Source organism: Gopherus evgoodei, chromosome 9, assembly GCF_007399415.2.
Source record: "Gopherus evgoodei ecotype Sinaloan lineage chromosome 9, rGopEvg1_v1.p, whole genome shotgun sequence".
In the NCBI taxonomy this organism is placed as follows: domain Eukaryota; kingdom Metazoa; phylum Chordata; order Testudines; family Testudinidae; genus Gopherus; species Gopherus evgoodei.
Genome location: NC_044330.1, coordinates 9,463,418 through 9,484,014, shown reverse-complemented (window position 1 = coordinate 9,484,014; position 20,597 = coordinate 9,463,418). Strand labels below are relative to the sequence as shown.

Below are 20,597 nucleotides of genomic sequence, written 5' to 3'. Positions count from 1 at the left end.
ACAATAAAGAGTGATGCATCATACCAGGAATTTTGGTCCTTCTAGAAGATGCATCATTCTCTAGCACCATTTACTGTCTGTCCAGAGAGCGACATCACTGCACTGAATTTATTCCCCTGCCCAGAATGAAACAGACCCAATGGTGCAGTGTTATCCGGTAGACGGAGCCCTAAGCTGGGAGCCTGGAGAACTAGGTTCTGTTCTCAGTTTTGCTAATGATTTTGGGCAAGGTCATGTTTTTCTGAACCTCAGTTTCCCCAACTCTGATGTGGGGATGACAGTGCTCCACCGCCTTTTCTACGCCACTGTGAGATATGAGAGCTAAGTAGTATTGTGTAACTCAAGCATTCATCTTTCCTTGGTCCCTTAACTAAGGTCTGAAGAGATGAATTCCTGCAGCCAAAACATTTAAGGCTGTAATCAGAGAGCAGGAGCTCATTAATTGCGGTTACAAATGTTTTTGACAGTCAAAGAGCACTGTGCAGAATGTCTCATTGTGGTTTGGATGCTGAGTCAGCCCCCGATACAAAGGCCCTGATGGGTAAGACTTCAAGCACGTCGGTAGAAAGGGCAGGAGGGCTGGAGACCAGAGCAGAGCCATTAAGCTACTCAGAGCTTACTTTCCACTCAGCAGGGCTGCAGCCCCTTCCATTGGCCCTACACCCTCTCCCCCAAAGGAGATGCCCTCTCAGGGGATTCCTTTGATGCAGACAGTATTGGAAGGCAAGAAAAGGGATTAAATAAGAGATGAGCAGAGAGATGGAAAAAGGCTCTCCACCTAACGAGCTTTCAGGCATTTTGATTGAGCACTAAGTGGCATATTTACAGTGGGGCTGTTTCTTGAGCTTCTCTGGGACACAGAAATTTGGAACGGAGGGGAGCACTACCATCTCTTTCTCACACTCCCATGGATTTTAATGACCATTTATACCCAGACACCGGGATGCAGAATAATCACACCTACCCTTGCATCCACCAACCACTAAGCAAGCCCTGCCCTCCAGTTCAAACTAATGAGTGACATTCAGTGCCCACAGCTCAAGATAGTTTGCACAGGATGGTCTTTCTCACTCCACCAATCCAGAACTCCCCTCCTCTGGTCCAGACAGCAAATGTGAGAAGGGGGAAGTGCTGGGAAGCTCAATTATCAAGTGAGCCTGTCAGCAGCTGATTTGCTCCAATGATGGTGACCCAAACTGCAGAGTTTGCTTCCCAAACTGAGCCCCCCAGAGTTTGCACAGCCCCTTCCCATAAGCTGGGAGAGCCTGCTTTCTACTGCACGAAAGCGTGGGTTCCTGTTCATCTCAAACCTACGCTTAGCAACAGAGCAAGGCAGACAGTTCCTCTCCATTCTTATCTTTATGGATTTTTTTTTCCTGTACATGATATTTCAGTAAGCACGACCATAAAACACAAATGGGCTGAGATGAAATTCTGAACCTACAATGATGAGTTGCAGGATTTGGCCAAGGTTCTATCAACCCCTTCTCACCTTCCAGCAGAAGATATATGTCAATCAGTTGTAACCCAAGTGTGCAACTTAGGGTATCAAGTTACAGCCCCATCTGCTTTTATGTGGCCAAAGAGCAGCACCACCCAGCACCACTCTTTTGCACCTGTGTCTAGCAAAGCACCTTCCTCTCCAATACCAATCTTTACATCACAATTCACATGTATGTCACCTCCAAAACGATCACGGGGCTGCACCATAAATCCATTTGGAGGTAAAAGCTAGTGCAATTTATGGGAGCTCATGGTACCTAACCAGGAGCACATTACGCTATGTTCAGGGATTTCCACGGGCTGCCCGTTGGTTTCCTGGGTAACATTAAGGTCTAATTCCCTAAATGCCCTGGAGATGTCTTACCTGTGCCATGCCACTGCAGCGGAGATCAGTGTGAGTGACTGGGAGTAGGAGAGATGGGGCTGCCAGCCATGAGTTCTCTGTGTGGGCCCCTTGGTTTCCAAATTAATTCTGCCCATAGGCCCCAATCCTGCAATGCCTTGCACATAGGTGGACCCTCATGCTCACGTGCAAAGCATTGCAGGATAAGGGCTGTTGTCTGATATAGCCCAAATCTGTTGACTTGCCAAGGCCCATTTGTGGGAGTTTGGGAGGGCTGAAACAGTTGTGTGTGTATCTGTGCTTGGCTCTGGTTTCGCTTGCTCGGAATGGGAGCTTTTACTTGGCACTACGCCTTGTAAGTCTTGCCTCTGTCACTGCAGTTGTATTCTGTTTTTAGTTAATGCACCTGTGGCACGGGTTCTTTACTGCTCTACTGCATTTAAATGTATATGAATAAAAGACATTAAAAAGGTACCATATAGTACACAAAGGCGAGGTAATCTGGAACAAATATTAGTAAAAATGGTATATGACTGAAAGAGGATCAGTAAACTATCTAGATTTTATTAATGTGAGACAGGAATGGTCCAATATCATACGACTGGAAGGACCTTGAGAGGTCATCTAGTCCAGTCCCCTGCACTCATGGCACGACTAAGTGTTATCTAGACCAGCGTTTCTCAAACTGGGGTCTGCAGACCCCTGGGGGTCCCCAAGGGTTCCCCAGGCCTCACTGATCAACTCTTCCCCTTCCCTTCCAGCAACTCCTGCACACTAGAAGTCCAGCGACGCAGCACAGCTGGGGCAAGCCTCTTATCTGTCCTGGCTCCGGGCTGCTCCCAGAAGCAGCCAGCATGTCTTTGTAGCCCCAGGGCGGGATGGGCAGGGGTCTCCATGCATTGCCCCCTCCCCAAGTGCCAACTCTGCAGCTCTAATTGGCCAGGAGCTGTGGCTGCATGGGTGGTACCTATGAGCAGGGGTAGCGCATGGAGACCCCCATGGCCAGAGGGATGCACACCCAAACTCACTCCCTCCCAGAGCCTACACCTCTCATCCCCTCCCGCACCCAAACTCCCTGCCCCAGCCTGATGAAAGTGAGTGAGGATGGGGGACAGCAAGTGACTGAGGGAGAGGGGAGGGAGTGAGCAGGGGGTGAGGCCTCGGAGAAGGGCATGGCAGGGGCGTGGGCTCGGGGAAGGGGACAGGGCACAGGCTGAGTGGAGGGGCTTCAGGGTCCCCAAAAATGTGTAAATCAAAATGGGGATCCTCAGGTTGCTAAAAGTTGAAGAACTGCTGACAGGTGTTTGTCTAACCTGCTCTTAAAAATCTTCAATGATGGAGATTCCAAAACCTCTCTAACCAATTTATTCCAGTGCTTAACTATATGCAGTCAAATTATTCCAGGTTATTGTATAATCTATACATCACTCCTTCCTACAAAGCTGTTTCAAGTAGCGATGTGTCCCACTGGTTTATGCTAGGCGGTAAATCAGATTCTCAGACTCCAGTTCTGCTCCTCTGTTGCTTTATAAAGAGTTAGTACATTTTAAAAGAGCTCTAGTTATTGGGCTGAAATATGCATATTAAGATGACCAGGTTACATGGCTGTAAAGAAATCCCAATGGGAGATCTGGGAAGAGTGCTTGTTTATACCCATCTCCTTTTTTTTGAGTCAAGCCCTGCATGGGAGAGGGGCCCCAAAGCCTAGCAGAAGGGAAGTCACTTCTGTCAGTGATAAACAGCATGCGTTTGTGGTGCATCCAATTGCCTGTGTCTGCACCCCAAGCACACTAGTTCCAGCTCCGAGGGGTTCAGAAGGCATGGAGAAGTGAAGGCTGCTAGGAAAGGCTTTCACTGCCAGAGACTTCTCTAATGGTATATCTGCTGCATTGCCAGAGATCCATGCCACCTTCCAGCTGTGGGGTCCCAACTGCAGGGAGTTCATACCAGTGGGCTACCAGGGAGGAGGGAAGTCGGTCCTCCCACTTGAACTGAATTCAGAGGCCCATATGGGGTACTGCCCCTACAGCTCTAAAGCCCTCACCTGCATGTCCCACTCCTCAATGGGTGTGTCTATACTGGAGCTAGAGGTATAAATTTCAGCTCGAGGAGACACCTGCATTAGCTCTGATCAAGCTAGCATGCTGAAAACAGAATTGTAGCTGCAGCAAGAGAGGCTCATAGCCTCAAGTACATCACAGGGTCTCAGAGAAGATCATACTCAGTACTTATCATAGAATATCAGGATTGGAAGGGACCACGGGGGATCATCTAGTCCAACCCCCTGTTCAAAGCAGGGCCAATCCCCAGACAGATTTTTGCCCCAGATCCCTAAATGGCCCCCTCAAGGATTGAACTCATAACCCTGGGTTTAGCAGGCCAAGGCAGGCAGGCAGCCCCTCCCGCTGCTTGCACCACCATGGCGGCATTTCTGTTTTTAGCAGACTAGCTTGATCAGAGATAGAGTCATAGATTCCAAGATCAGAAGTGATTGCTGTGATCACCTAGTCTGACCTCCTGTCTAACACAGGCCATAGAAACCCCCACCCCATCCCCAAAATAATTCCTAGAGCAGATCCTTTAGAAAAACATCCAATTTTGATTTAAAAATGGTCAGTTAGAGAGAACCCACCACGGCCCTTGGTAAATTGTTCCAGTGGTTAATTACTCTCTTAAAAATGTTATACCTTATTTCCAGTTTGAATTTATCTAGCTTCAATTTCCAGCCATTGGATTGTATAATACCTCTCTCTGCTGGACTGAAGAGCCATTAGATATTTGTTCCCCATGTAGATACTTACAGACTGTAATCAAGTCACGCCTTCTCTTTGTTAAGCTAAATAGACTCAAAGAGCTTCATCACTCTAAGGCTGGTTTTCTAATCCTTTAAATAATTCTTCCGGTCCTTCTCTAAACCCTCTCTACTTTATCAACATCCTTGAATTGTGGGCACCAGAACGGGACACAGTCTTCCAGCAGCGGTCACACCAGTGCCAAATACAGAGGTAAAATAACCTTTTTACTCCCGCTCAAGATTCCCCTGTTCATGCATCCCAGGATTGCATGAGCTCTTTTGGCCACAGCATCACATTGGGAACTCATGTTCGGCAAATTATCCACTATGAGCCCCAAATCTTTTTCAGAGTCACTGTTTCTCTTCCCAGGATAGAGTCCCCATCCTCTAACTATGGCCTACTTTCTTTGTTTCTAGGGTGGATACATGTACATGTAACCATATTAAAATGCATCTCTCTAGTGCTGGTATGTCTACGATTTACACCTTCCAGCTCTAGTGTAGACATACCGTGTATTATTCACCACCTATAAGAAACCATAGAGAGAGCCGTTGAGACTCCCTGGGCCACAGCACCAGCAGTGTGCAGAAAGCATCTCGCTCTAGGTCTTCTTTACATCCAATGGCCACAACTCCACCTCCAAGCTCTCCTGCCACCTGGCCCAAATCAGCACCTGGGGAGGCTGAGCCCAGGAGATGGGGTCATGAGGCCAAGAAGGGGGAAGGGATTTGAAGAATTTATCTCCCACTGTCTGTTGTCAGACTGTTACGTCAATCACAGCCCTGAGATCCATTTGGACTCTTCGGTGTAATTGGTGCCCAAATAACCAGGCAACAAAAAACAAACCCCTCCACCTATGACTGGCCCGAAGACTGTGCCCCATCCTACCAGACACAGACCCAGTCACAGCGACTTACACATTTGTGACCTCCAGGCTCAAGTACTGCAACTTGTTATACGTGCCCTGGAAAAGCTTCATCTGGCTGCAAAATACAGGCCAGTGAGAGCACACAGCCCTAGTGCTCTGGTGTCTGTGCCAGTTCCCCACTGAGCACAGAGTATAATTCATGATCCTTCCTTTCATTCATTCAGATATTTCTGACTACCTGAGTGATCACCTCTCCTTATGCACCCACAACCTCCCTGACAGCCTACATGCCGCTGGGAAAATGAAACCATGATCAACTAGAGGAAGGTGTCCAAGTATGGGAGCAGAACTTACACAGGAGCGGGGACCAGTGTACTCAGCTCATTGACACAGGAGAGAAGAGACTGCGGGCATCACCAGGACTAACTGCAAGACTCAGCTCTGCCATTTAGCTTTCCCTCTGTAATTGCTTCGCACACCAACAAACACCCACTCAGCCACAGAAACGGAAACAAAAACACCCAGAAACTAATCAACTATTTCTGCTATTGGCCGGAAAAGAGGGGAGAGACTGTGTTAGCAATAGCACACACGCTATGTGAGGCCTGTAGAAATAGGAAGATGGGCCTTGCCAGACTGGATCAGACCCAAGGTCCATCCAGTTCAGTATCCGGTCTCTGCCAGGGGCCACACCAAATGCTTTAGAGCAAAGTAGAGTATAATCTGCCCCCATCTGTCCTGTGTTTGTACAGTCCCTAGCACAATGCAGTCCTGGTCCATTGTCACCTTTGCTGTATGTGGTCCCAATTATATGGTTAAAATAAGGAATGAGGCAGTTAGGGATGATCAGTCCCTATGTGAGGGGAGCGGGTAAAACCCTCTCTAATGGTTCCTTGATGGCAGATACGCTGATCTTTAGATTAGACATGCCTGCTACCCTTTTTATAGCCAATTATAATAAACGCCCCATGTTTTACCATGCCTTGCTTGACTATCGTCAAGCCTATTTTTAGCCAATAGATTTTCGGGGCTACTTCTAGTTCAACACATTTCTATAGAACATGAACAAGCAGCATTTTATAGGCTACACCATGTCTGGGGTTCCTAAGAGCTACAGTAACACAATTCATAGCAAGAATATCCAGAGTGGTGGTTGTGAAGTTCTTGGCCTCAACGGCTTCCTATGGCTGTGAGTTCTGCAGTTTAATCGCACACTGCATGAAAAAGCATTTACTCTTGTTGGGTTTGAATCTGCCACTTTGTAATGCCATTGAATGTCTCGTTGTTCTGGTGGTAGGAGATGGAGACAACGTGCTGTGGTGTTACCATTTCCACTGGTTCTGGAAGCCGGTTAGCCTCTTTATTTCCCCCCTACATTCTGAGTCAAATGACCATATAACTAGGGCCCTACCAAATTCATGGTACATTGTGGTCAATGTCACAGTCAAAGGATTTTTAAAATCATAGTTTTCATGATTTCAGATATTGAAACCTGAAATTTCACGGTGTTGTAATTGTAGGGGTCCTGACCCAAAAATAAAGTGTGTGTATGTGTGGGTGGTGGTATGGGGAAATCACAAGGTTATTTTAGGAGTGAGAGGTTTGCGGTACTGCTACCCTTACTTTGGCACAGCTGCCTGCAGACCTGGGCCCTCAGTCAGCAGCCGCCACTCTCCAACCACCCAGCTCTGAAGGCAGCAGCGCAGGAGTAGGGGTGGCATGGTATGGTATTGCCACCCTTACTTCTGCACTGCTGCTGGTAGGGTGCAGCCTTCAGAGCTGGGCACCTGGCCAATGGCCACTGCTCTCTGGCCTCCTAGCTCTGAAGGCAGCACAGAAGTAAGGGAGACAATACCATGACCCCCCCCTAAAATAGCTTTGTGACCCCCTTGCAACTCCCTTTTGGGTCAAGGCCCCCAATTTCAGAAATACTTGTCTCCCCCATGAAATCTGTATAGTATAGGGTAAAAGCACACACACAAAAATCAAATTTCACAGGAGGAGACAAGATTTCACAGTTTGTCACGCATTTTTCACGACCATGAATTTGGTAGGGCCCTACATATAAGTATCTTGGGTAGGTATAGGGAAGAATCCAGAACACTATTCCAGATCCATTGTTTGACAGTTTCACATGTTCTTTATTTCCGAGAGTGACTCAACAAAAATGTATTAAGTGCATTTGTTTGTTTGAAGTACAAGGTGTTACTTAAAGTCTCATGAATTTGCACATTTTGGGAAATAGAAAACAAGCATCAGAAAGATTTTATAAGCTACACTGGTTATGTTTACAAGCTTTGCTTACTGTTTGGTTTTTAAAAAGCCAGGGAATATTTTTTTAATAGCTCCCCTTCTATCTTGTAATGAGTTAATCTGATTTTGCAATTAAACAGGCCAATGAAGCACAACAGGAGAAAACAGAGTGACTGACCTGGGAATAAAACACCCCATCACATTTTTGCAGATTTTGCAGGGAAACCCCTGCAGATTTAGCAAACATTTCTTTGCAGATTTCTGTTGTCCCTCTTCATGGGCAATGGAACAAAGGACACACCCTCTGTCTGCATCAGAGAGCAAGGTGAGGAAAACCAATGCTTTCTGGCTGATGCAAAAAGGTCCGTCATCACTAGTTGCTCATCAGGTCTAGAACAGATCCAAATAAACGTACTTGAAATGAGATCCTGAATTGCGTGAATACTTGGAGGTACTCTGAGACTAAGGGGAGAATGATCCATGGACATTGTGGTTTTCTTTGACTTGACTTCAGTGGGGTTGCATTTGCACAGGAGTAACAAAGGGCTCAATCTGATACAGTACGTTTAAGGAAGATTGCATAAGAAGTTAGCATTAAGAGTGCTGTACACCGGACACAGATTAGCAATGTTACTATGCTCTACGCAGAGCTGTGATATATATTAAGATAACTGGTAGTTTTGCAGCACAAGACAGATATTGTGATACTAGTATGCGAAAAATTAAAATCATCAATCTCGGCCAATTCCATCTTGGATTATTACATTCCGCTAACCTAATTTCCTCCTGCACATTCAAATGGATGCAGTATCCTCCTTCACTTCCTGTCCTACCCTGTAGCATGGCCTTGTGCTACAGCCAAATTTTACCCAACTGTCCTCTGCCAGAGATGGAACCCAGGTGACAGGAATTGACATCCTGTGGTGAATTCATAGGCCTGGGAGTCAGGGGATCTCAGTTCTGTTCCTGGCTCTGCCACTGACTCTCAGGATAACCTCAGCTAAGTCACGTCACCGCTCTAAGCCTCAGTTTCCCCATCTGTAAAATGGACAGTATTTACTTCACTGAGCCATGAGAGGGTACAACTAAATATTTGTAAAGCACCCTGAGACTGCAGATGAAAACTGTGATATAAGTGCAGGTCCTTCTTTTTAATTTCATGTATAGTTTATATAGCAGGTTGTACACATGTTAAGGTTTTAGATCAGTGCTTCCGCTACATGAGAAGCTAACAAACCAGCTCATTTTGACCTGGTCCTCATTTTCAGAGGCAATGAGCACCCACAACCTCACTTGAAGTCAAAGGGTGCTGTGGATGTTCAGCATCTCTGTAAACCAAGCCTCTATGGTATAGAGCAGTTTAATGGAAACATAGGGTACAAATTCAGTTGCTTCCTAGTTAAGCTGCTGACATCTGTCCTGGTGGTGTTGCCTCATTACATAAGTCATTTTAAAGACTAAAATCTTGTCACAAAAGTGGGACACTTGGTGGGTGTGCCCATCTGCAATGCCCAGAGAGCTTTTTCCATTCACAGCAGAGCTGGGAACAGGCTGCCAGGCGTGGGTGGGATTGTGGGGGCATGCAGGTTTATTCCTGTGGGTTTCGCAAGCCGGAAAAATGAAAGAATTCCCACACAAAGACACAGCCACTGTCAGCCCCAGGCCCCAAGCGTGGGTTCTTCTCTCCATCATAACAAACAGCTTCTCACCCATCTACCCAAGGAACACAATCTTGCAAGGTCACAAGTGTCGCTCAAGGAAAGTATGTAAATTTTTCTTTTTTTAAATCTATATCTGTTGTTGAGACAATTTCTGTAGCGAACTCTGGTGACATTTCCAGTGCTCTCTGGACCCTAAGGAGAAATGCTAGAAGAAAATATACAAAGTGCACAGTTCTAGTAACCTTAGGCCCCTTTTTGTTCTCATCAACCCCAGTGCAAAGCAAGAGTAACTCCACTGAAATTAGAGAAAGCACACTGGTGCTAAACAAAAAGACACACCAAATCAGGCGTCTGTTGTTCAGCACTGAGAAAAAGACACTTTACAAGGTGCAGGTCATCAAAAGGGTATGTGCAGAGGTAAACTAGTCACTGTGCCCTACATATTTGGACACTGATCCTACTATGGGCTTTAATGCATTGACTCTGTGCAGGTACAGGGGACAATTGCATGGAGCTCAGGGAAGAATCAGGGTTTGTGTTTGGAAACACAGAGTCCCTGGAACCAACACTTAGATCCTAGGAGACTTAAATCATCCTTTCCAAGCAGATAAGCTGATTTCCATGTAGGAGTTGGCTTCTAACCATTAGAAAGGAGTATGGTTCTGAAACAGCCTTCCAATACGAGTTACAGGGGCAAAAAACCTAACTAGTTTTAAGGTGGAGCTTAATAAATTTATGAACGGGATTACAGGATGGGATTTCCTGTGATAGCAGGGACAGGACTCAATGAAATAGGAAATCCTTTCCAGTCCTGTTCTCTATGTTCCTAGTTTCATATGCATGTGACACTCCCATATGAGACATTTAAAAACGGAGGTCTTGTCTACTTTGCCTGGACATTAAAGATCCCATGGTACTTTTTGTAAGCAGAAGAAGCTAGCTCATATTCAAGTTTCCTCTTCCGCCACTTCTCACTATTGTGCTGTATTTCCACCCCAGAAGTAGCTGCATCGGACTAGGGTTGAGTGTCGACAAGTGTGAATAGTGCTTTGGGTCTTCTTGGAATTTTGAGAGGTTCTCAGTGCACTGAGCTTGCCCACAACCACTGCCATATAGAAGGACTTTTTTATTTAATAAGCGGCTGCTGATTCAGCTAACATGACTCACATTAGAATATGTGATTCAGAAAAAACAGTGCATCAGCAGAGGGTTATGAAAAATGTTTTTTAAAAAAGATGGATTTTGTTTTTAATCACTTCCTTTTTTGTACAAATATATTTTGGTTACATTATTTTATATAAATTTGCACTCTCTATGGAAACATTCAGATCAGATTTCCAGGCCCTGAACTATTCAGCAACAGAGAATTTAGCTCTAGTACTCAGAGCAAGGTTTAGAAATCTGAGTTTTATTCTCCCACTAGCACTGAGCTGCTGCAAGATCTTGGGAAAACCACTGAATTTCCCTGCACCTGGGTAATATAGATGTAATACATCCTCAGCTGCCAGGAGACATGTGAAGATTAATTAATGTTTGAGAAGGACTTTGGATGAAAAGAGCAAAGCAATAGTCTTACCATTAATGGTCAAAGCAGATTCCTACATTTCTAAAGTCCCCAAATTGAGGCTGACATACCTCTAATTTATATATTACCAAATCCTGGCATTCATCTTCAAACATATCAAAAGGTTCTACTTTTCTGTGAAGGGAAGAATTAAAGTGTTAATATAGCAGATGCGGGGTTTCAAGAGAGCCTAAGGAGACAGAGGAAGGGAAGGAAATTGATGAATGCTTAAATCCCATAAGCACCTTTGAAATCCCAGCCTTACAAAATAATAATGTTTGCCTCAAAATTAATGCCAGAGTCTTTAATTCTATTTTTCTGATTGATACAAATTCAGACAATACATAATTAATATTACTGTTACGTAGTAGCTTTCACATACATCTCTCTGTCTTCTTGGTCTAATTCCTTATCCTGCAAACTCTTCTACAAGGCCAAACCCTAGCACCCCCATCAATTAAGCCACAATGAAGCCAGGCACAGAGCCCCATCCATTTGGAACACATTACAGGACTGGGTCTTAAATTTAAATTCTATACATTTTCAAATGTAAATTCTATATGTAAACTTATCTAATGCAATAATCAGCACAAGCCCACCACCAACCATTTAGCTTCTACAAGAAGGGTTAACGAACACACAGAAACATCTGGATCTAAAGTGTTATTGTACATTACTTGAAAGCCAGGCTTTGAACCCACCCTATTTTAGCACAGATATTACACAAATTCAATGTGCTTTCACTGTCCTTTGCATTCATAATACATAACCCATTACAGAAATTGAGAACTATAAAAATATGCCTAGTCAATTAAAAAAAAAAAAGTGTTCTCTTCGCCTAGTTTAACCACCACAATCGGTTGTTACTCAATTGTATGCCTCAAGAGAAGGGTACAAAAGGCACACTCCACTGTCTTATTAACTTGATTATTTTCATCTGGTAAAATTCATGCTTTGAAACATTGCAGGTGAAGTCATTAATGGGCAGTTTCTTGCAGTTGTTTGCTCGTCATTGTCAACACCTGGATAGCAGGTTAAACCACCACCTCCTCACACAGCGTGCCCAGAGGGTCAGTGCATCACAGGATTATTAATCCTTCAGATATTAACAAAAGAAAAAAAAAAGCTACCAGGCGCCTGGGATTGAAAACAGTTCTCATTCAACTGCCCTACGGTCTGCCAGAACCCTTCAAACAGCACTGACAGTAAATATACAGAAACACATTTTAACTGGCTGCAATTTTAGTTTCACAAGATAGCGCTGTGAAGACTAGCACGATACATTTTGTAGAGAGCCCCTGACCCAGCCCCTGCCTTATGGCATTTCATCTGCAGACATTACTAGCAGTGGAGATTTAATGCAATTCAATTCACAATAAGCACATATGCATTTGTTTTAAAGTCAAAGAATTGCACATTGGACAAATGCATTAACCAAACGATATTTTGAGGGCAGGATGTTTGCAATTCACTGATTGCTCCGAAATCCCCCGCAAGGTGTGTGTCACAGAAAGCTGCAGCCTAACGCACAGCAGCCTCGCCTCCCAGCCTGTGGAGGAGGTGAAGAGAAGTGAGCCCAAAAATCCATGCAAAAGGTAGGGGGAAGAAAAGATACCTTACCCACATGAGTGATGACTGTAGCCAGTCGCTGGGTTAGCTCCTGATGTGACATCTCTTCTTCTTTTAACCAAAAAAGCATTTCACAGACGCACTGCACAGCATTCAAAAAAAAGGCAACTGGAGTGGGAGGCTACACACACACACAAAGCAAGTACCACTCCCAGGGTGGGATTTTTCCAGGCTCCTTACATCTCCTGGGTACTGGCCATCTCCTGCAGTTTGCAACCCTGCATGCGTGGGAATAACCGCCTAACAAAAGTTCTTTGACATGAAAGGTAACAAAATAAAAAAGCGGAGTTAATTGCTTCTGGGTTCCCCCCCCCCCCTTAAGAATGAGGCAAGGAATAAAGAGAAAAATCAGCAGCGAGATACCTGCCTCCAGGGAGGCTTGGGGATGGTAATGCTTTTGAGTCAGGAAAAAATCCTGGAGCTATGGAATATTGTAAAGAGGAGTGGCGCTTGCAAAGGGAAATCACACAATCTCTCCTATCTCAGGCGTGGCTGGGAGGAGACTAAGAGCCACTGGTGCTTCTTTGCCCCCACCCTCTCTACCTTTGGCAGTGAGAGATGTATGTCCATTTTAAGTCTCATGCTTGGTTGACCTTCAAGGATAAAGCGCGCACACATACTGAGCCTAGGGAGTATGTTAAAATCCTCATCACGTCTCTTCAGGAAACATTGGACAAAGAGAGAAGTGCGGTGGGCTGTTTAAAACGTGAGCTCATGCTATGGATCTGACTATTACTCTGCCCTTGGGTTTGGCAGGATTTTTAAAGGCACCTTCCCCATTGCAGAGAGTGAACAAAGCACCAGGTGAGGACAGGGGGCAGAAAGTCAGCCCCTACCCCACTCTCCTGCGAGGTGATATTGACAAGCCCTGTGCCTTGGCTTTTTCTACCAAAATCCTCCACTGATCCAAACCACCCCAATGTTATTCTCTGCTCAGGGAATTTTCCTTGGGGAGTGGGAGGTTAATCTCAAAAGGCCCTGGTTTTAATAAGAAAGAAATAAAGATGTGAAATATCAGTTTACAATGGAGACACCACTTCACATACGAAATAAATATCCAACACCAAGGGAGTATTTACATTTGCCCTTCTGATGGCAGTGTAATGTTATTGCCCATCCTGGGACTTGCCTTGCCTGCTGTTTTTGCCAGCATCTACTGTTCTACATGTAGACAGATCCCTGCACAGATACAAAATGTGTATCCACTTCTGATCTGCCAATATCCACATCCGTAGATATAAAGCGGATAGCTGCAGATTTGCAGGGCTCTACCTATAGGCATAGGCTGGCAAAAATAAACCAAACTAGCGCTTACAGGGGGCCAGCATCTTAGGTCCAGAAGCCGAGCTGAGACTCTAGATGGTGCAAGGGAAAAGAAGCTGTCTAGTGGTGGATGATAATGAGCCCCCTGAGCGACTAGCTGCCCTTTTGAGCTGCAGTAATGGATAGTGAAGCCTTCAGCAGTTTCTGGTTATGGATCCCAGCTGCTAACCAAGAGGAGTAAAAAGGGGAAGCAATGGCCCCAAAGCCACAAAACATGATCCCCCAGCTGCAGGCAATACAAAGTCTGTGCAGGGAAGTTAGAACTCCCCCACTTCCAACTCCCTTCCAATCAGTACATTTTCCTCCTTCAAAGCCTGCCTAGAGATCAATGTAAATTGAATTTTACTGGGAAAATGGGACAGCTGAGTGGAAATTTATTAGCTATTTAAAGTTGGAAAAAATGGAATGCATTTCCTAGAGATGGGTCCCACTCACAAGGTGTGGCTGCAGATCACATTCCAGATTTTTCCAAAACTCAGGGTTGTTTGGATCCAGGGTTTTTGTTTGGACTCACCTCTTTGCAAACTGCTAGAGCATGTAGGTAAAATGTGCCAATATCAGCTGCCACCTACCAGATCTCCCAACAGTCTTCGGTTTTGCAGGAGTCTCCTAATTTGATCCCCAAATGCCCCGGGTCCTGTTGAAGTAGCTCCTGTCCCCCAGGGCTGGCTGGGCTCAGCTCCCTGCTGTGGGCATTGCAACTGTTACCTGGCCCCTGCTGGTGCACAGGGTCGCATTGCTGCTCAGCTTTGTCTTGGCCGCCTGGATAGGGAGGCAGCCAGGATACATCTGATTAAGTAGTGTCACAACCTGGTGGGACAGGAACTGCAGGAGTTCCTGATACGGGGTGAGCATGGGGTGGGCTCGCTCACGCTTCAACTCCCTCTCTTTGGACCTTCCAACCCCCAGGCATCCCACCCACACCAGGAACAGGTGTCCTGCTTTAGCCACTTGAAACATTGGGAACAATTAAATACATCTACCTGAGCATACATGTTAGATTACAAAACCGTTCGTGGTTAATGTTTATTTGATGTTCATTTGCACAGCAACTACAGTGTTGCTAGGGGTTTTGCATACAGGTAAGAAGACCCTGTCTCTGCTAATGGGATTTCTGTAACTGTGGCAGAAGTGGGGTGCTCTGTAATAATCTATGAATAGTGTCTTGTTGATGTGGTTATTGGGATATTTGCTCTATTAATATGTTGGGTTATTTTAATAGCAAGGTGTTGGAGAAACAAGCAGGGACCCAGACAGTGGCTCAAGATAGCTACCCATTTGCCAACACTTAATGCAGGAACCATTTGCCTTCATGTCCTATCTACAACCCCCTATAGAGCTCACCAAACTGGTTTTGGGCAGAATGGTCCAAGACCAGGAAACTGAAGAGAACAAAGATCCTGATTCCTGACTAGTTTTAAAAGGACTCCATCAAGCAGGGAGGAGACACAGTGTCAAGGACCTGTTTGGAAGGACAGACTGACAGCCAAAGCCACCCACCAGGGTGTCTAAAGAAACCAGGCCTTCCTAGGCTCCTTTCACAATGTAGAAGCACTTAGGTAAGACAGACTTGTGTGTAGACCTTTCATTGGTTTAAAATCTTTTTACTCTTATGTTCTGCTTTGTTCCCACTGTTAAGATTAAACAATACTTGGGTTTGAGAGGGCTGTCTGGGCACTGTATTGTTCACTGGTCACAGCTCAAAGGGAAGAATAGCAATAACGTACCCAGTCAGGCCTGATAGAGAAACATGGGTGGTCTATAAGGTACTGTATATCAGGGCCTGGTCTAAGAGTGGCACCATCATAGGACTCCATGCCAGGAGGGGTAAAGGGGCGAGGCCTGAAACCTGAGGGGCTGCATTGAGAGAGACCAGAGAGGAGTAAGAAGTGCAGCTAGCCCGGTATCGTGACAGTAACTTTCTCCATCCTTGGGTTGGTCAGGGGGATTGAACCCTTCCGCACCAAAAAACACAGACTCCCCCTCTATGGGATGAAAGTCTTCTCCGGAAAGGATAGTTTAGCAGTGTCCATTATGATGATTTGTATGATAGTTGTGAGTAGATGCCTGACTGAGACTAGGGCACTCTTGTGGTAGATGCTGTACAAACACACACAGACAATCCCTGTACTGGCTAGCAATCCACTGGAGTAGGGTTTCTCCCCCTTCCTCCCCCCCGCCATTATACCTGTAAGGGAAACACTATATACTAATGTCAATTTCCTATAATTCAGAAAAACAGACTGAAGAGTGTAGGAAGAGAAAGATTAATATAGATTTTGCTCTTAGGTTATCGGTCCATGGGCCAGATTATTGATTTTGGATACAATTTGCAAATCTGGAGTAATTCCTTTGAAGTGGATACTCTAGATTTATACCTGTGGAAATGAGATCAGAACCTGGCCTGTTTTGTTTATATAGTCAAACAGAATTTTATAATCTGGACAACTCAGCTGATAAAATGATGTCCAAGAGGCAAAAGAATTTGATTTCTCCATCCAATGATAGCCTGATCCACTAACAATTATCTGTTAGCTCTAGAATGAAACAGATGAGGCCAAAGCATTGTAACCAGATTTAGTAAACAATGTACCAATAAATTACACTTTGCACACAAGAAAGATTTACAAACTCTTATGGCCTCACCAGATGGGTTTGAAAATGATTTTGACCTGCAGGTCACTAGGGTTGCCAATTTTGGTTGGACATATCCCTGAAGGTTTCATCACATGACATAATTTTAAATTAAAGTTTAATATTTAATTCCTGGAGACTCCAGGACAATCCTGGAGGTTGGCGGCTCTACAGGACAGCTGGGATTCTCGTCATTTTGGTGAAACATTTTAAATACCTCCATCAAGCACTTAAAGAGAATGAACTCATTCAATTTATTCTAACAAGTCCTTGCTTACTAGCACCTACCTGGCTACCAACATTTTAAAGGGACCTCTCTCTCACACACACATATACATGTCCTCCTTACCTGTATCACTAATAACAATTTAGTGTATTGAAACTGGAAAATTTTTAAAAATCAGTTTATTTAGATTCATCCCTCCATCAGTTCCCCCTCCACAGAAGGTCAAGTTCCTGTTGCCACTTGTAAAGCCCTATGTAACCATGCCCCTCCATTAGTAGGCTCATCTGACCATTTCTTGGCTTCTCTGCAAATACCCCCATATGCATGGAATGCCTTTCCTGAAAAAGGTCACTACCCCCTCTGCATTCTAGTCCCTCCTGGACATGCGGTACCCTCAGATGGCCAATCACGGCAAGCTGGATAACAGAATAATTTATTAATTAACTAGCTATATGTTGTACCTATTCCTCCAACCTCTATCTATAGACTGTGAGCTCCTCGGGTCAGGGACTGGGACTTTTAGTCTGTCTGGGAAGCACCTGGCACATTGTGGCCACTACAGGAACTAAATAATTTTGACCTGACCAGTTAGCCAATGTCCAGGGTTTTACAGGTTGTTTGTTAGAGGGAGAAATTGATGATGAGTCAGCCATTTCTTTGATGCAATCCTATTTATTTACAAAGTCCTATTTCTCTGAATGCAGTAAGAATCAACCAAAAAGAGAACGTTTCATTACTCAATATTCCAAGCCTTTTTTGAGCCAGTACTCTACCCCAAAAGCTCTCTGCTAGCTTTCTCTCAGGCTCATGCTACAAGTGCTTCTTTGGCTGTCCTTGGCTTTTTAATACCTCCTCTGTCTGCTTCTGTGTTGTTTCTGGCTGCTTCTCCTCACACACATACACAGCTCCGCTAAACAATACCTGGCTCTCTGCATTTGTACTGAGTTCCAGGTGAAACCTCTCTGCCCATGTAGCTCAGCTCCTGATCCACCTTGTGTGTGACGTGTGTTTTAGGCAGTGGCTTTTCTCGTTTAATCTCTTATTCCAAAAGGAGTTTAACTACTTCTTACATATATCCTGAATGAATGACATGTATTACTCCCACCAGCTTAAATGAGGTTTCACCAAACCACCAGCATAACAATACTTTTCACCATGGTTTATATCATTCATTCACTGATTGCATTTCCCTCAGCTTGGACATTGAAAAGTGACCAGTCAGTGTCACTGTCTGGTCTCGTGCACTACCATATTGCTGAAAAATCTTGGTTTTCAGCACAGAAAAGCTAAAATCTAAATAAACCTGTTTTCTATTATTTTTTTTAAATTCTATATAAAACTTTTTATTCACTTTCAGTTTTTCAAAACCCCCATGCCCATCTCTTTCCCTCTTTTTAGACAAAGCCTGAATTTTGGACAAAACTACAGGACAGTGTCCCTTTAATTTGAAGGGCCAGGTTGAATCCTAAAGGCATAGCCATTCTACTGTTTATCTTAGGTACTCATATAGCCCCCATAACCTGGGCACCTCAATATCTTGAATGTGGTTATCCTCACAATGCCCTTGTGAGATAGGGATTTGTAATGGAGGCACAGAGAGGTTGTGTGTCTTGCCCAAAGTCACCCAGGAAGTCTGTGGCAGAGCAGGGGATTTAACACGGGTCTCCCAAATGTCAGCACCCTAATCACTGGACCATCCCTCCTCTCAGATATAACAGGTGATTGCCCAGAAGGTACTTATAGGTTGTGACCTAGAGTCTCCTTTGTGCTGATTGGAGAAGTGCTGCATCCACCCCTGAAGGGAAATATGACTGAGACTCAGGAGGGAGACCAGACTTCCTGGCTTGGCCTCTCTTTGTAGAGATAAGGGTTAAAAGACAAAGGCCTGAGACAGCTAAAGCTTATGAGCCCCTCAGGAGACCAACCCCGGTAGTGTAAAAAGAGAAAGAAGCAGGGAGGACAGCTGAGGCTGTCAGGAATGGTTGGGTAAGTACAAGTGTTTGGAAGTTACTGGGTATCAGAAATGGCTGGAGAGCCAGAGTGGTGTGAAGGTTGCCTTCAATTGTGTTTGGCTGTCTATTCAGGCACACAATCAACATCAATTCCTTGGTGTTCACTATCTCATTGTTTTACATGTCTTTATAAATATGTATATGTGGTGTGAGAAAGGTTTGATTGGAATGAGTTTGGAATGGCTGCAATCTCAAGGGTTAAGGCCATGACTGATTGATCATCCCTACTGAATACCAATGAAACTTTTATGCCACATCACACCGTAATGTATTCCGTTTATGACACATCTTAGAGAATTGAACACACGTGTATAGTGCCTTAGTGAACAAGTCCAGCACATGCTGGAGCTTGACCAAATGATTAGAATTTGAAATTCATCTAACCTAGCTTTTCTACGTATCTGGGTGTTACCCTCTTATCCGTGCTGATAGGACTAGATAAAAATGTTGTCTATAGCACTAGAAATCCTAGGCATCAGTGCTCTGTTTTTTAAGATGGGGAGCAGGGAAGGGATAGCTCAATGGTTTGAGTATTGGCTTGCTAAACTCAGGGTTGAAAGCTCAATCCTTGAGTGGGGGCATTTAGGGATCTGGGACAAAAATCTTATTTGGGGATTGGAGGAGCAGGAGAACCTTTGAGCAGGAGGTTAGACTAGATGACTTCCTGAGATCCTTTCCAACTCTGATATTCCATGATTCTAAGTCTGGACCTTAATTAAGAGGGTCATAAGTCCGAGACAGAATATAGCAAAAGTTATTTTCAATTCCTGCTTTTACCTGATCCATAGCAAAGTGGGAAAGGGAACAGTTTGGAGTCAGGGTTGTGGTTATTTTTGTTATATAGGAATTGCTATATTGCATCAAACCTGAGGTTCATCTAGTCCATAAACTGGAATCTGTGAAATAGCCCTACTGAGTAGAGTGGATAGTGTACAGCTAAAGAGATCATGCAGGTTGGTGAAAAATAAATGCAGTTTCATATAGTTACAGAAATAAAACTATCTGAATGTAGTAAATTCTTTATGTATCTTGGGCATTTTTAAGGTGCTTTTACCATAGTGTCAATGTACTAAATGTAATCACCATACAGAGGGTATAAACAACACTATACTTACTATCAGAAAGAAAAAAGAGAAGAATGTTAACCAGCTCAATAGCACCAAGCAGCTTAAATTCTTACAAATACTAATATCTGCTGTTAGCAAGGCTGTGATCTGGATTTCAACTGATTTAGTAGTGGATGTAGCCACTGTGCCAGATAACAGGAAACGATTTATTTCAAATTGCCCACACAAAATTATAGACTTCTTTCCTCAGTAGAATAATGCACTTTCAGTTTAATGTCTTTCCTGCCGTGTCCTTTCTAATAACTGTTTTTTAGTTGCCATAGAGACTGTTTCCAGATCTACTTTCCTCCTTCATACAATTCTAATTCTGAATGATTACTGCTATTGTCATCCAGGCCACTTGCTGTCTTGTGCCTTGTTTTCAGCAATATCTTGGTGTGAGCAGTAAAACAATACATCTGCAATCAACCTTAAAGCCACCCATTCAATCACAACAGCAACTGACTCTCTAGGTATAATATATCACAGCCTGTGAGTTAATCAATATGTAACAGCTGCATTGTTTGATCAATATATCCACAGCTCAGATACGTGGAAGCATAAAATGAAGCCATCAATAGCACCAAAATGTGAATATATGTAATGAGTAACAATGTTGCGGTGCATTTTTGTCCTTAAAGGGGCACTGTCATATCAATTTACAAATTATTTGTCTGATC

At 44.2% G+C, this 20,597-nt stretch overlaps 1 protein-coding gene across 4 annotated transcripts in view; it reads right to left on the bottom strand.

The window, feature by feature from the left end:
* Positions 1-13,005, bottom strand: part of MCF2L2 (MCF.2 cell line derived transforming sequence-like 2) — a 296,056-nt gene extending 283,051 nt beyond the window's left edge. For all 4 annotated transcript variants that reach the window (XM_030575473.1, XM_030575475.1, XM_030575476.1 and 1 more), the window contains exon 1: positions 12,608-13,005. In XM_030575473.1, the coding sequence (XP_030431333.1) occupies positions 12,608-12,686 (79 nt within the window). In that variant the 5' untranslated portion in view covers positions 12,687-13,005. The remainder of the gene's footprint in view (positions 1-12,607) is intronic.
* Between the last annotated feature and the right edge of the window lie 7,592 nt (positions 13,006-20,597).